General features: G+C 38.9%; 1 protein-coding gene across 1 annotated transcript in view; it reads right to left on the reverse strand.

Annotated features, from left to right (window-relative positions):
* The window catches only part of HACL1 (2-hydroxyacyl-CoA lyase 1), a 43,614-nt gene that overhangs the window by 23,534 nt on the left and 3,252 nt on the right, over positions 1-16,828 (reverse strand). Inside the window, exons 4-10 of the mRNA XM_018053009.1 lie at positions 13,477-13,557; positions 11,994-12,066; positions 9,992-10,069; positions 9,092-9,186; positions 7,140-7,252; positions 5,609-5,744; positions 367-472 (exon numbers count right to left, since the gene is read on the reverse strand). Coding sequence (XP_017908498.1) covers positions 367-472; positions 5,609-5,744; positions 7,140-7,252; positions 9,092-9,186; positions 9,992-10,069; positions 11,994-12,066; positions 13,477-13,557 — 682 coding nt within the window. The remainder of the gene's footprint in view (positions 1-366; positions 473-5,608; positions 5,745-7,139; positions 7,253-9,091; positions 9,187-9,991; positions 10,070-11,993; positions 12,067-13,476; positions 13,558-16,828) is intronic.

Consider the following 16,828-nt stretch of genomic DNA (forward strand, 5'->3'; position numbering starts at 1 on the left):
TTGGGAATCTAAAGAAACAACTCAATTCCTAATAGTGCTGAATGTTTTGTTCTAATTTACCTCCTACTTGAAACTCTTTTGTCTACCTTTAACTCTGAAGAAGAGGTAAATTGTGCTTTTCAAACTATTTAAAACTTGATTTTCAAAGGTTTTCTGGTTAGAAGCAAAGTGAAACATTATATTTCACAGGTTTGAAAAGGCAGCTCACTTTGGTACCTGCAATTATGCTAGACAATTTATAAAATTCTACCTAAGTAAAAAGAGAAACGATTCTTTATGAAAGTCAAGAAGAAAGCAGAGCTGGTAATGCTGAGAGAACAATAAAGGACACATAGCTTTGACTTTAAATCTCTCCTCTTTGAGTACCTGGATAAACTTCACATCTGGCTGATACCTTGGAGGCAGTCCAAAATGCAAAATCCAATTTAATCTGGCACCAAGTAATACAATGACATCAGCAAATTGCAAAGCCCTATTAAAAAGAAAAATCTGATATTAACAAAAAGTATATTTACATTCTTATTTGAATTATTCTAAAATTAATTTCTAAAGTATCTGGAAAAGTCTAAATAATTTGGAGTTTGCCCTGCTCCTCAGAATGGGTTTAAATGGTAAATTTGATCTTTCAAACTGAAATAATTTATGAAGTCATCCTATTTAAATGGTAATATAAAAGTTGACATAAGCAGAAAATACTACCATACTATATAGCACTTATTACTTTTTCATCATTAGAAAAATTTTACAAGTCTACTGTAGATAATCAAGAAAAAACAGGAAAGTATAAGGAAAAAGCCAAAATTACCCAATATTACTATCAACTTATAAACTATTATTAATATCCTGGCATATTTTCATTAATCTGCCTGCAATGCGGGAGACCTGGGTTCCACCCCTGGGTTGGGAAGATCCCCTGGAGAAGGGAAAGGCTCCCCACTCCAGTGTTCTGGCCTGGAGAATCCCGTGGAGTGTACAGTCCTTGGGGTCACAAAAAGTAGGACTCAACTGAGCAACTTTCACTTTCACTTTTTTTCCTATGCATGTATATTTTTATATAGTTGAGCTTATATACTAAATACTGTCTCATGCACTTTTGCTTAGCGTATGCTTTCCCTTCTTATTGTTATTCTTAAGTACAAATTTTAAAAGCTACACATTTTGTTGGACACAAATTTATTTCATCTCTTCTCAACTGCTGAATATTTTCTTTGTTATTAATAGTCTGGGTTGCATATCTTTATTTGACCACTTCACATTGATTCCTAGAAGCAGGTATTTTTATGATGATTGATTCACTTTCCCAAACTGCTTTCAAAAAATATTACACCAAGTGTATTTGTAATAGTTTTACATATTAATATCTTAATATTTTTGTCAATATAACTTGTTTTTTATTTTTACTTTGATATCCACTCTGATAGTAACATAGCTATCAACTCTTGCTTCCCTTCTGTTTACCTCATACATCTTTGCTTGTTTTTACATTGTATCATTTTTAGATGTGGCTCTAGTGATACATATAACCATCATTATCATTGATCCAATTGAAAGTCTCCGTTTTTTTGCAGGATAATTTTTATTGTCATGATTGCCATAGGTTTTGTTCTTTCTACTTCTTGACTGTTTGTTTCCCTTTTTTCTTATCTTTCGCCCAAAGAGAATCTTTTGCTTTTGTCTTCTGCAGTGGTTTATGCTATTTTTCACAGAAAGTCAGCTATCATTTTAAGTATACGGTCAAAAAAGCTATCCTTATATATACTGTTTTAGTCCTGTGGTCCAATTTAACAAACACATAAAAACTGGAAATGGAGAGATAGATTTGCTTATAGATACTCCAAAACCCTTAAAATTGTTGATACAATTATTTATAGCCTCTTACAATCTCTTTTACATTATTAATATCATCAATATTACCTTCTTAAAATTCAACAAGAATGAAGATAAACTTCAGTTCAACCCAAGTTAAAGCATATTTTAAGAAAACAGTGTAATAATTAATTTGACTGAGTGTTAGTCACTCAGTCATGTTGTACTCTTTGTGACTTCATGGACTGTAGCCCACCAGGCTCTCTGTGCATGGAATTTTCCAGTCAAGAATACTGAAATGGATTGCCATTCCCTTCTCTAGGGGATCTTCCCAACCCAGGGATCAAACTCGGGTCTCCTGCATTACAGGCAGATTCTTTACCGTCTGAGTGACCAGGGAAGCCCACACAATGTATACTATTATGAAAAAAAGGACAATTGTGAGCCTATTAAAATAGCATTAAATGAGTAAAATTAAAGGCTGAACAGCAAACATTACATTTTAAAAATCCTCAAAGCTACCTGAGTGTGTGCATGACAACATGAAAATTACCAAGTGTAGCACAATGGTGGACTATGGAGAGGGAGGAAGAAATGTATGGGATCAGGTAAGACAGGCAGGGACTACAAACAAATCTGTCATATTTTGTTTCTCAGAATAACCTTGAGCAACAACATACTTAATATTAGATGAAGTGGAGTGGTGGTTACGTCATATTCACTAAATTACTCTTTCATTTGCATATTTATAATATTTCAAAATAAAGAAATTAAAAGAAAAAAAGTGGTTTATCAGAAAGTGCGTTTTGGCCAGAAAATCAGGAAAAGGGACCCGCAATGCCTGAAAGCATGGAGGAAAAGCTCTGTAATTTCCTTTTTCTCTGTGTCTCTCTCCCAGCTGTGCTCTGCGGGCAGCACAGTAGCACTGCGGTCAGTCTTTTTGCTTTTTTTCTTCAGCCACACTGCACAGCATGTGCAACCTTCCCTCATCAGGAATCGAACCCATGCCTCCTGCTTGGAAGTACCCAGTCTTATTAACCACTGGACCACAGTCCTAAGCAGCTAAATTCCCAAGAGAAACTTCGTTTTTTAGGCAAGAGGAACTGGGAAAAGAGGCCCCTGTGGTGTGGAAAGTATGGGGGCATGTCCCTTTTTTTTACATCTTTTTTTTTTTTCTGCTACATTGTCTCAAAGGCAGCACCTGTTGTATGGTACTATAAGGTATCAGCAAGGGGAAGGAACAGGGATTCTGGGAAATGGGAGTAGGGTTTGGGCTGTGTCCTAAGAGAGAAAGGAAATCCCTTGTTCTGGATAGGAACCAGCACGTTCACATCCAGAATGGGGGCTGCAGCTCACCCGTGGGCTGGGCACGAATGGGCAGCCTCAAAGGAGAACAGCAGAGGCCTGGAGATTACCCGACCCTGGGACTATGCCCACAGTGAGTGAGACAGGACCTGCAGTCTGAACCCAACCGAGCGAACTGCCTGTTAAACAAACAAAATCAGCCTTCTACAGAGGATTTCTATATGATCTAGAATCTCACAACATAGTATTCAAAATTCTAGGATACAATCAAAAATTACTCAACACGCACACACAAAAGATAACCAATTTCAGAAGAAAATATAAGGAATAGATACCAGTTGTACTGATGACCCATTAGTAAACGTATTTTGAATCAGCTACTATGACTATATTTTATAAGGTAAACAAAAATACTTTTCAAATAAGTGGGAAGATAAAAGTTCTCTGCAAAGAGGACTTTCCTGGAGGTCCCGTGGTTAAGAACCCACGTGCCAATGCAGGAGACACGGGTTCAATCCCTGGTCTGGGAAGATCCCACAGGCCATGGAACTAAGCCATGCCCACAGCTGCTCAGCCCAAACACCTCACCTCCTGGAGCCTGCAAGCCACACTGCCTGGGCTCCACATAGCCCCGGCTGGTTTGCAACTAGAGAAAAGCCTGTGTGCAGCAACAAAGACCCAGAACAGCCAAAAACAAATCAGTGAATGAATAAATAAATAAATAACTTTTTAAAGTTCTCAGCAGAGAAAGAGGAAATATAAAAAAGATAAAAGGATTAAAAAGAATGAAGCACTTATTCAGGGACCTCTGGGACAATATCAACGATATTTGTGTTACTCCAGAAAAAAAGACTGGTGCAGAAAAACATATTTGAAGAAATAATGGTCAAAACTTTTCAAATTTGGTGAAGACATCAATGTATAGATTTTAGAAGATTAGAAAATCTCAAACAGGATGAATTTAAAAAAAAAAGTGTCCAAACACATCATAATCAAACTGCTGAGAACCAAAGATAAAAAAAAAGATTCTGAATGCAGCCACAGAAAAACAAGATAATGTTACATATAGGGGATCAGAGATTCAAATGACTACAGATTTCTCATCTGAAATCATGAGGGTCAGAAGATAGAGAACAGCGTTAAAAGTGCTGAAAAGTAAAAAGAAATGGGTACGCTTAAAAATACATGATTCTTTCAGAACTTCTACTAGATTCATTCAAGTCACAAACTAATTTAAATGAACCTGAAATGTGCCAAGCTGCCAGCAGCCAGCGTGGGGAATCCCGCCCATGGCAAAGGTCATGAGGAAGAGGCCTGATGGGCAAAGGCCTTCTCAAGCATCTACCCTAAAACCAGAATCTGTCTGTTTTATTATTTCATGACTTTCACCAACTCCTCTGACATTAACAGAGGGCTATCCCCGACCACCTTTCTCTGGAGAAAATCAACTTAGGGCTCTAGCTACTAAGTCTCCTGGACAGGAGAGGAATATTTCAATTCAAACCCCCTGTTAGCATTCTAGCTTGCTCGGCAGGTTTTTCCAGACTCCTGCAGCTACGCATATGATTGTTCACGGCCTCCCAGCTGTGAGAGGCACGGGAAGCCTGAAACATAGAGCCTTTCAAAGAGTTAAAAGTTATTAGAGTAGTGCTGGTGTAGGATTTCATTATTGCAGCAATGCTTGTTGCTAAGTTCCCATATCTCTTATCTACTGTGCACCTGGAAGTGCATTAGTTAACATAGTTGGAATGTAAGAAAAACAAGTGTAGCCTTGAAATTAACCACATCGGACCTTTGAGCTAACTGGTTCTTTCTTTGTTGTAACTCACTGCACCTTTGCTCTGTGAGAAATGGAACTCTGTTTAGCATTTTCTGAGGCTGACATAGATTAGAAATATAAAGAAAAAACATTTCAAGGGAAAATAAGTTTTCTGGTTGAGCAGCCTTTATCAAAAGAGGGTCATAAAATGTTCACAGGCCTCCAAGGCCAAAAGATAATGTACACAACATTGTTTATGGGAAAGGTATGCAGAAAAAAATCCTGGTTTCGATATAGACAAAACAGATGTAATGTTTGGGTTGACTCTGTATGACTTTGCATCTTTCATTTTCCTCTATGCACAAGTTAAGGTATAAAAGTCCCTTTTGAAAATAAACTAATGGGCCTCGCTCACCGAAGAAGCTTGGTCACCCTGTTTTTCTTTTTTTCTTTCTCCCTCTCCCTCCCTCTCTTTTTCAGGCTGATCCCTTGGAACACAGAGGCTCTCTGCATTCACTTTCCTGCCTGGGCTTCTAAGACTTTATTAGCTTTCTGTGTAAACCAAGGAATATCAGCCTTTTTCTTTCCTCTATTTTCTTATCTACAACATTCTTTCCTTATCTCTCTCTAAATCATTTTCTTCGCTGACGCTGTTTCTCCTTTGGGTTCCCCTGGATCCTGCAGGGGCTGGACCCCAGCACCAAGCTATTGTATTTAAAATCTGGAGTTGTCCCATACCTGGATCTGGCAGCAGCTACACAGTTTGGATGGTTGTCACGGATAACACCTTTTCCCATGGGGGTGGGCAGAAACGGCAATTTACACTGCTCCACCAACTTCCTGATGCTCTCCTCTGCACGCGCATAAGCAGCACCTACAACAAATCCAAATGTATTGGACAAGGCAGTTAAGCTCCAGACACTTACAAGAGTTCATGTGAGATTGCTTTTAGAACTTCTCAAAGATTCTCCTGCTCAGGGCTTAAACTCAAAACAAATGGTGACTTACGATTTTTTTTTTTTTTGACTTACGATTTTTTATCTTTGGTATTTTAAGATATTTAAGAAGGCAATAGTTCTAATTCCTCCCTCCCCCCGGCCAAGTAATAGTATCAATTATTCTGAAGTATGTCTACCCACAAATAAAAGTTGCATCTTCCACTCTTGTTGTTCTTAATTGTCGGTTCTGTGCTATGTTCCTACTGAATTACTGCTACTAACAATTACCTGAACACACCCAGACTGGGAGGTGCAGGTGGGAAAGCAAAGACTTTGCTCCCCACCACCAGCCAACCAGGACTGCACATTGTCTAGTCTATGTATGGAAGTTCTAACAAGGAGCCTAAGTTTCTAAAGCTCTGTAGATCACTTCGTAGGCTCCATAACCCAGTGACTGCGACAGGACTAAACCCGAGGCAGCCACATCATTTGTTTATTTACAATTATGCACCTGTAGTAATAACCATCTCTTACACCCTGAGTGGCACTGGAAACAACTCACTGTTTGGATACAGAAATGATCTCGTTTCTCATGTTACCAAGGCTGTCATTTTAGCTATTCAACTTTATGCTCTTTCTCAGAGTTAGTAAATATTACTCTACATCCAGTGTTTATAATTCTCTGCTGAATCCAAGCAAATAGTGTAGTATATTCAGATTCAATGTAATGCTCACCTCTATAAAAATACCTTACAATCTTTTCTCACCCATGCAGGATGAAAAATATTTCCTTTTTTTAAAATCCAGAACACTTCCTTGCATTCTCCTTCTTGCCTCAATATCTTGGTCCATTCGGTTCCCTCTTCCTGGAGTGCCTGGGTTCTCTGTGTTCACTCCGTGACCAGTGACCCATGTCTTTTTCCACTGGGCAGCTACAGCATCATCTCTTCTGAATTGTTTTTCCACATCACCACACAAGAACCTTGTTGCTATCTCCCGAGAACCCACTTCAGTTCTCTACACACACCACACTTACTGATGATCAGGTCTGTCTACCAGCTGTTGTCGCTGAGTCGTGTCTGACTCTTGTGACCCCATGGACTGTAACCCACCAGGCTCCTCTGTCATGGGATTCTTGTCAGGCAAGAATACTGGAGTGGGTTGCCATTTCCTTCTCCAGGGAACCTTCCCAACCCAGGGATCAAATCTGCATTGCAGGCGGATTCCTTACTGTCTGAGACGTCAGGGAAGCAAACAATGAAGACAAGTTCTAAACAGAATCGGCATTCTTTTGAAAGCCTAGCAAGATTTAGAGTTCCATTCGATGCTACCTTTCCCAATGATGACTAGGGGCTGCTTGGCATTCCTAATCACAGATGCTGCCATGCGTACAGCAGAGGTTTCTGCCATACTAATAGGAGGTGGCATACAGCACTCCACATACCTGGAAATAAAGAGCTCTGTTAATTAAAGGATGCCAATTTTTAAACTTTTTTTTATTGTGAAAATATAAAATACAAAAAAAGGTAGAAAAAAATAGTATAATAAACTGCACATACCCACCCTGTAGAGGCCACTACTAATATTTTACATTTGTTTCACATGTATACACATAAACACCCATATACATTTCTTCCTAAGCCATTTTAAAGTAGATTATAGCAGCAAGATTTAAAAACTAGAAGATAAACACTTTTTCCTATATAACCATTATATCTATAAATTCTGATAAATCAAAATTTATTCCCTAAGATCATCTAATAGCCAAATAAGCAATTCATTAACAGGAAAACAGAGCTAATGACTTCACAATGAAGTGGTAGTTATTGCGGTTGAAATAATTAACAAAAACATACTAATTTAATATTTAATACTATGTGCCATGTATTTTCAACTAATTTTCAAAATAATAAGATTAGGTATTATCATTACATCCATTTCACTACTGTGGGGGGAAAAAAACAACTTCTCAGAAAGTAAGTAAGTTGCCCAGGGTCCCTGGATGGCATATGGCAACTAGGCTGAAGTGAGTTGTTCTGTTTCCAAAGTCCATGCTTTACCTACCTCACTATAGGTAAGGCAACCACTCACTAAGTCCACATTTTAGTACCACAATATGCATTAGTAAAATAAATATTAAAATGGTCATAGTTATTTCTAGACACCAAATCCTCAGTGTTTTATTTCATTTACCCTAATCAATAAACATCACACTGTACAAAACTTGGGCATATAATACCCAAAAAGGACATTCAAGTCTTCACAAAAATTGCAAACCCAATAATCTTATTTTGATCTTCATGTTCAGGAATTACAAGAAATCAACACCCTTTATGTCTGACTCTCCCAAATGGAAGCCAGACTTGGTATCCTGAGTGAACAGAAATGCCCGCTGTCTCTCAGCAGTCACTAGAGGACCACCCAGTCCTTGACAGCAGAAATATGCTAAATGGTACTCAGGGTGATGCATTAACCCAAGTAGCCAACCTTACCAGGGGTGACTTATTTACCAGTTTGTTGTACTTATTGTTCACTGAGTGTTTATTTATGGAATAAGGGGACTTGGCAAATCATAGTAACATCTGGTGCTGAACTATTTTTAAATCACAGAGACAGATTAAAATTTTTTATGCTGAGTTATAGTAATTTTTCAACAGTCACTTCAACCCTTGATTTACACCAACCATAAGACTCTAAATAACCATACTACATGAGGATTAAATTTTTATGGCTACTGGAAGAATAATTTCAAATGAGGAGTTTGGGAAGCTCCAAATAACTGACTTAGTATTTAAACTCCAAGGTAATTCTTAAATAATACAATTTTAATTAAGAGAATTAAGCCCTTTGGCCAGGATTCATTTTAATCACCAAATCTGCAAAAGTTAAGACAAGTGAAAATTGTAATTTATAAGCTGCTAGGTAAATTCTTTTAAAAAGGTAAGCTTGCTGCTGCTGCTGCTGCTAAGTCGCTTCAGTCATGTCCGACTCTGAGACCCCATAGACGGCAGCCCATCAGGCTCCTCCGTCCCTGGGATTCTCCAGGCAAGAGTACTGGAGTGGGTTGCCATTTCCTTCTCCAATGAATGAAACTGGAAAGTGAAAGGGAAGTCACTCAGTCGTGTCCGACTCTTAGCGACCCCACGGACTGCAGCCTACCAGGCTCCTCTGTCCATGGGATTTTCCAGGCAAGAGTACTGGAGTGGGGTGCCAGTGCCTTCTCCGAAAAAGGTAAGCTTATGGTAACATAATTGAGAAAGAACTCCAATTAACTATTACTCACTTTATAGAATTCACATTCACCTGGAGGTTCACGAAATCTGCAGGTATGTCGACATAGCAAGCACCTGGACGACCATAAATACTGCTTCTCACTGCCTAAGTTCATCACAAATGAAAGAAAACATTTTAAAAATCTCAATCCTCATTATCACATCTTACTCAAAGATAATTTAAAATTGTGAAATGAATACTATTTTTTCTCGACATCCTTAGCTGATGCAACATCCTTAGAAATAAGCAATTTTAATTAAAATTGAAATGCACTGTATTGATTCCATATTTTTGTTTCAAAGGGGAGAGATAAGAAAGTACTCACTTAGGGCTTTAAAATTCATTTTTTCACTACGCTTCAGTCCTAGAAATTATCCACCAGGTTCTGCCTGCCAAGTTTTTGTAACATGTACTTTCACCTGCTTTCTAATCTTAATGGTTTGCCAAAGATTTCAGAAACTATGATGCTGTAACCTGTGTCAAATGGTTTCTGTTAACACATGGCTTTTGAAACAGCTTAAATGTAAAATCACACAATTTATTAATACACTGCTTAATCAACTAAGAAATGGTCTTACATGCATTAGTACTAATTTTCAAAAATAATCTTACAGAAGTATAAGAGAAAGGGCACTCAGGGTTTCATTTTATCTTTCTTTTTACTTGTCCATAATTTTAAAAAATTAAAAACTAAAGTATAGGAAAAAATTCTTCCAAAAAATTTCTTTTATCTGGTTCTTTAATTAAATTAAGGACAGTGAATATTAAAATGTATGTAGCTATTTATCAATATCATTGTTAACTGCCTGATATAGTCAAAATTTTTACTCTATTGAGAATAAAAGTAACACACGTGTAAGCAACTGAGAAAAACCAGTGGACCTGGAGAGCTTGTAATTAAATACTTTACCTTTTCGATAATAGAGGGAATAGCTTCTATGCTACTTGGCCGGGCAGAGAACTTGCTATATAGTCTACAAGCTTCAACCTATATGTGAAAAAAAAGTCACTTAAAATAAGTGCATGTATCATATTACTCTTCTGAAAGAAGACGAAATGTTAAGTCACTGCTGCTGCTGCTAAGTCACTTCAGTCGTGTCCAACTCCATGCGACCCCATAGATGGTAGCCTACCAGGCTCCCCTGTCCCTGGGATTCTCCAGGCAAGAACACTGGAGTGGGTTGCCATTTCCTTCTCCAGTGCATGAAAGTGAAAGGGAAGTCACTCAGTCGGGTCCGACTCTTCGCGACCCCATGGACTGCAGCCTACCAGGCTCCTCAGTCTGTGGGATTTTCCAGGCAAGAGTACTGGAGTGGGGTGCCATTGCCTTCTCCGTGTTAAGACACTACATTCTATTATGTTTAGAGGCAAGATGGAGAAAAATGCATTATCTGGATTGTTTCTTAAAAGCCTCTGCAAAGTACAACCAAACATCTGCCTTGGTATAATTCAGGAAGAAAATCAAAACAAGACACCATTTTCATTTCTCAGATTGGCAAAAATGAAAAAGTTAGGTAATAACAGTCAAACTGTGGTGAGAAAGTAAATGGGGAGAGAAGTTGACAATATCTCCTAAAAATGTAAGTAAGAATATTCTTGGACCCAGAAATTCTACATCCAGGGATACACAACTTTATCTGTTATATCTCATTATAATAATAATCTATTTTTACATTTCTGCCAGTTTCCATTTGTATGTTTTGTGCTATGCTGTTTGTCATAGACTCAGTGTTGCTAATTTTTCACTGTTTAGTGTACTTTGAAGCACCGTATAGAAACTGTCTCTCTTAGTACTTTTTGGTATAAAATCTATAGAACAGTTGGTAGTTTTAGTCCCGCAGGTGTGAGCAGGATTTTTCCTTTCAACTTTTCTCTTCCTCAAAGTCTGACAGTCCCAAATCATTTTTATTTCTGCATTTTCTTGATTCTTTAAAGAACTTATTTTCAGAGTTTAAATTTCTGTCAAAAAGGTTATCTTTCTTGGAAGATTGCTAAGTAGAGCCTAAGCTTTCTTGACACTCACATGGAGAGTTTCCTGTAGTTGAGGAAAATCACCTTTAAGTTATCTCAGGTATTTCTATTTTATGTTTTTATTTTACAGATAGGAGTTTTAATTTCTTCTCCATAAATCTTAATGGAGTATAATTATACTAAGTGAAAAAGCTGGCTTAAAGCTCAACATTCAGAAAACAAAGATCATGGCATCTGGTCCCATCACTTCATGGGAAATAGACAGGGAAACAGTGGAAACAGTGTCAGACTTTATTTTTTTGGGCTCCGAAATCACTGCAGATGGTGACTGCAGCCATGAAATTAAAAGACACTTATTCCTTGGAAGAAAAGTTATGACCAACCTAGATAGCATATTCAAAAGCAGAGACATTACTTTGCTGACTAAGGTCCGTCTAGTCACGCCTACGGTTTTTCCTGTGGTCATGTATGGATGTGAGAGTTGGACTGTGAAGAAGGCTGAGTGCCAAAGAATTGATGCTTTTGAACTGTGGTGTTGGAGAAGACTCTTGAGAGTCCCCTGGACTGCGAGGAGAACCAACCAGTCCATTCTGAAGGAGATCAGCCCTGGGTGTTCTTTGAAAGGAATGATGCTGAAGCAGAAACTCCAGTACTTTGGCCACCTCATGCGAAGAGTTGACTCACTGGAAAAGACTCTGATGCTGGGAGGGACTGGGGGCAGGAGGAGAAAAGGACGACAGAGGATGAGATGGCTGGATGGCATCACTGACTTGATGGATGTGAGTCTGAGTGAACTCTAGGAGTTGGTGATGGACAATCCGGGAGTTCGTGATGGACAGGGTGGCCTGGCATGTTGCAATTCATGGGGTTACAAAGAGTCAGACACCACTGAGCGACTGAACTGAACTGACTGACAGAGGGAAGATCTTAGAGACGGGTACCTGAGGAAACTCCTGGAAGGCTCCCATTGTTTCCTGACTTCTTTCAGAGGAACCACCAATCACAATCAAGGGCCTGAAATATTAATTTTTTAAAAGAGAATTACAACAAGTGCCCAGAGAATAGAAAACACTCAGTGAATGTTAAAAAAAAAAGAAAGAATTACATTTTCTCTTAAAAAACTATCAATTTAAAAAGATTTAGGAAACATCTTGGTCTGAGAAAACACTTCCTCAATTTCAGAAAAATCTGAAATTTATAGTAAATATTTTTTCTCCATACCCCTCTCTCCTCTGCCTCTTCTGGATACTGATGCTAAAACCTCTGGGGGGCAATGATGTAAAATGAATTGTTATGCTGCTCCTATTATTCTTGAGATAAAGAGAAGGAAACATTTTTTTCCCATACTTTCCTAACTAAGTCTATTTGGAAATGGCAGAATGATGAGAAAAATTCCTCATCAATAAAATTCTTGGGGAGAAATAAAAGGTAGCAAAGCTAAAGTTACTTAAAAATTATGAGACATTGAAGTTGATAAGAAAGTGTAGGAAGAAAGCAAAGAAGGACCTGAAAGAAACACATGGCAAGAAAGAAAATAATGCCCTTCCCATGGGAAATTTAAACATTGTATGAATTGAACAGAATATAGTCCCCTTGGGCTTCCCTGGCGGCTCAGTGGTAAAGAATCCTCCTGCCAATGCAGGAGACGCAGGTGTGACCCCTGATCTAGGGAGATCTTGCATGCCGCGGAGCAGCTAAGCCTGTGTGTCACAACCACCGAGCCTGTGCGCTACAGCCCGGGAGCCCCAACTACTGAGCAGATGTGCTGCACCTACTGAATCCACGTGCCCTAGAGCCTGTACTCCCCAACAAGGGAAGCCAGTGCAATGAGAAGCCCACCCACCGCAACTAGAGTAGCCCCTGCTCGCCACCACTAGAGAGAAGCCCACTCAGAAACAAAGACCCAACACGGCCAAAAGCAAATCAATATAAATTAAACTATTAAAAAGGAAAAAGACACAGCCCCCTTTAACATGATTGTACTGGTAAAGAATCAGAGATTAAGAACCAGGATTAAGGGCAAGAGCAACTAATCTGTTTATAAAACCAACTCAATAAATATGATTTCAACTGTCTTGCTGGTTATGCAAGACAAGGTGAAAAATTAAATACATTCTTGCATACTGAGCTGGGATCTTTAATAAATAATTCTTCACTCAGAGAGACTTATACACATTCACGTACATATATAGATATGGAATATACACATATTCATCCCAAAATATTAAGTGTTTTTCTTTAGGTAAAAGAATTATCGATGTTTTTAAAATTTTCTTCCTAACACTCTTCTTAGTTTTTCACTAAGTCATTTCCTCAAGCATATGACTCCCCCGTCTTCCCACCACAGAGCACCAGTTCTCCACTGGATAAAATCATGTGTTGATATTTTCAAGAACGTGTTCTCAGTAATAATAATCTAATTACCAACAGTTCATGTTTGCATTTGCCATACCGCCCAAACCGTGGATGAGACCGGGGCCAGAAACAACAAGGCAGACTCCTGGCCTGAAAGCAAAACAGAATTGACTACATTAAAAGCAGGTCAGGTGCACTAGTTGATTCACGCTGCTTTAGGGTGGAATGTAATCTTCCGGGACGTCAGAGGTCTTCAAACGTTTTGAATTAGTTTTTTAAAAAAAATTACATCAGCCTTCATGCAAGATATAAGGTATTTACCATCCTCACACTGTATTTCACTAAACTTTTCATATTTTGCTCCTACTATATTTGGACAGAATGTGGTCCACTGGAGAAGGGAATGGCAAGCCACTTCAGTATTCTTGCCTTGAGAACCCCATGAACAGTATGAAAAGGCAGAATGATAGGATACCAAAAGAGGAACTCCCCAGGTCAGTAGGTGCCCAATATGCTACTGGAGGTCAGTGGAGAAATAACTCCAGAAAGAATGAAGGGATGGAGCCAAAGCAAAAACAATACCCAGCTGTGGATGTGACTGGTGATAGAAGCAAGGTCTGATGCTGTAAAGAGCAGTATTGCATAGGAACCTGGAATGTCAGGTCCATGAATCAAGGCAAATTGGAAGTGGTCAAACAAGAGATGGCAAGAGTGAACGTCGATATTCTAGGAATGAGCAAACTAAAGTAGACTGGAATGGGTGAATTTAACTCAGATGACCATTATATCTACTACTGTGGGCAGGAATCCCTCAGAAGAAATGGAGTCGCCATCACGGTCAACAAAAGAGTCCAAAATGCAGTACTTGGATGCAATCTCAAAAATGACAGAATGACCTCTGTTTGTCTCCAAGGCAAACCATTCAATATCACGGTAATCCAAGCTTATGCCCCAACCAGTAACGCTGAAGAAACTGAAGTTAAATGGTTCTATGAAGACCTACAAGACCTTTTAGAACTAACACCCAAAAAAGATGTCCTATTCATTATAGGGGACTGGAATGCAAAAGTAGGAAGTCAAGAAACACCTGGAGTAACAGGCAAATTTGGCCTTGGAATGCAGAATGAAGCAGGGCAAAGACTAATAAGAGTTTGCCAAGAAAATGCACTGGTCATAGCAAACACCCTCTTCCAACAACACAAGAGAAGACTCTACACATGGACATCACCAGATGGTCAGCACTGAAATCAGACTGATTATATTCTTTGCACGCAAAGATGGAGAAGCTCTATACAGTCAACAAAAATAAGACCAGGAGCTGACTGTGGCTCAGATCATGAACTCCTTATTACCAAATTCAGACTCAAATTGAAGAAAGTAGGGAAAACCGCTAGACCATTCAGGTATGACCTAAATCAAATCCCTTATGATTATACAGTAGAAGTGAGAAATAGATTTAAGGGCCTAGATCTGATAGATAGAGTGCCTGATGAATTATGGAATGAGGTTCGTGACATTGTACAGGAGACAGGGATGAAGACCATCCCCATGGAAAAGAAATGCAAAGAAGGAAAATGGCTGTCTGGGGAGGCCTTACAAATAGCTGTGAAACAGAGAGAGGTGAAAAGGAAAGGAGACAAGGAAAGATATAAGCATCTGAATGCAGAGTTCCAAAGAATAGCAAGGAGAGATAAGAAAGCCTTCTTCAGCTATCAATGCAAAGAAAGAGAGGAAAACAACAGAATGGGAAAGACTAGAGATCTCTTCAAGAAAATTAGAGATACCAAGGGAACATTTCATGCAAAGATGGGCTCAATAAAGGACAGAAATGGTATGGACCTAACAGAAGCAGAAGATATTAAGAAGAGGTGGCAAGAATACACAGAAGAACTGTACAAAAAAGATCTTCACGACCTGGATAATCACGATGGTGTGATCACTCATCTAGAGCCAGAAATCGAAGATCTAGAGCCAGAAAACGAAGATCATGGCATCCGGTCCCATCGCTTCATGGGAAATAGACGGGGAAACAGTGGAAACAGTGTCAGACTTTATCTTTTGGGGCTCCAAAATCACTGCAGATGGTGATTGCAGCCATGAAATTAAAAGACGCTTACTCCTTGGAAGAAAAGTTATGACCAACCTAGATAGCATATTCAAAAGCAGAGACGTTACTTTGCCAACATAGGTCCGTCTAGTCAAGGCTATGGTTTTTCCAGTAGTCATGTATGGATGTGAGAGTGGGACTGTGAAGAAGGCTGAGAGCCAAAGAATTGATGCTTTTGAACTGTGGTGTTGGAGAAGACTCCTGAGAGTCCCTTGGGCTGCAAGGAGATCCAACCAGTCCATTCTGAAGGAGATCAGCCCTGGGATTTCTTTGGAACGAATGATGCTAAAGCTGAAACTCCAGTACTTTGGCCACCTCATGTGAAGAGTTGACTCATTGGAAAAGACTCTGATGCTGGGAGGGATTGGGGGCAGGAGGAGAAGGGAACGACAGAGGATGAGATGGCTGGATGGCATCACTGACTTGATGGACGTGAGTCTGAGTGAGCTCCGGGAGTTGGTGATGGACAGGGAGGCCTGGCGTGCTGCGATTCATGGGGTCGCAAAGAGTTGGGCACAGCTGAGCGACTGGACTGAGCTGAACTGATATTTGGGCTGAATCAAAGTGACTGCATACAGAAGCAAATTTTTGACTGCTCAGTGTACTTTTGTATGTAAAAAAAAGTGGTTTTTAAAAATTTCTTAACAAGTAAATATATAACGTAAATTGGTCTTTGACAGAAAGTAATGCTGAAATGAAGTGTTCTGCTCAAATTTTTTAAGTTGAACTGAATGCTTCACCCTAGATGACTTTCTAAGCTTAAAGCACTTGACAAAATGGTATCTCCATACAATTCAGCTTACCAGTTTCAATTTATAAAGTAACTTCTTGGGAACCTCCATTTAAGACAGCCTTTAAATTGGTGCAGCCACTATGAAAAACAACATGGAGGCTCCTCAACAAACTAAAAATATAACTATCAAACAATCCAGCAATTCCATCCTGGGTATTTATCAAAAGAAAACAGAAACACTAATTCCAAAAGATACATGTACCTAGGTTCATGCAGCACTATTTACAATAGTCATTATACAGAAGCAACATCACTGTCCATCCATGGATGAATGAATGAAGAAGATGTGTGTGTGTATACACACACACACACACACACACAATGAAATATTATCAATAAAAAAGAATGAAATCTTATGAATGAAATCTTTGTGGCAACATGGATAAACTCGGAGGATATTATGCTTAGTGAAATAAGTCAAAGAACATCAAAGACCATATAATTTACTTATATGTGGACTCTCAAAAACAAAGCAATGAACAAACAAAACAGACTCATAGACACAGAGGAAAAACTGGTGG

Source organism: Capra hircus, chromosome 1 (genome assembly GCF_001704415.2).
Source record: "Capra hircus breed San Clemente chromosome 1, ASM170441v1, whole genome shotgun sequence".
Classification (NCBI taxonomy): Eukaryota; Metazoa; Chordata; class Mammalia; order Artiodactyla; family Bovidae; genus Capra; species Capra hircus.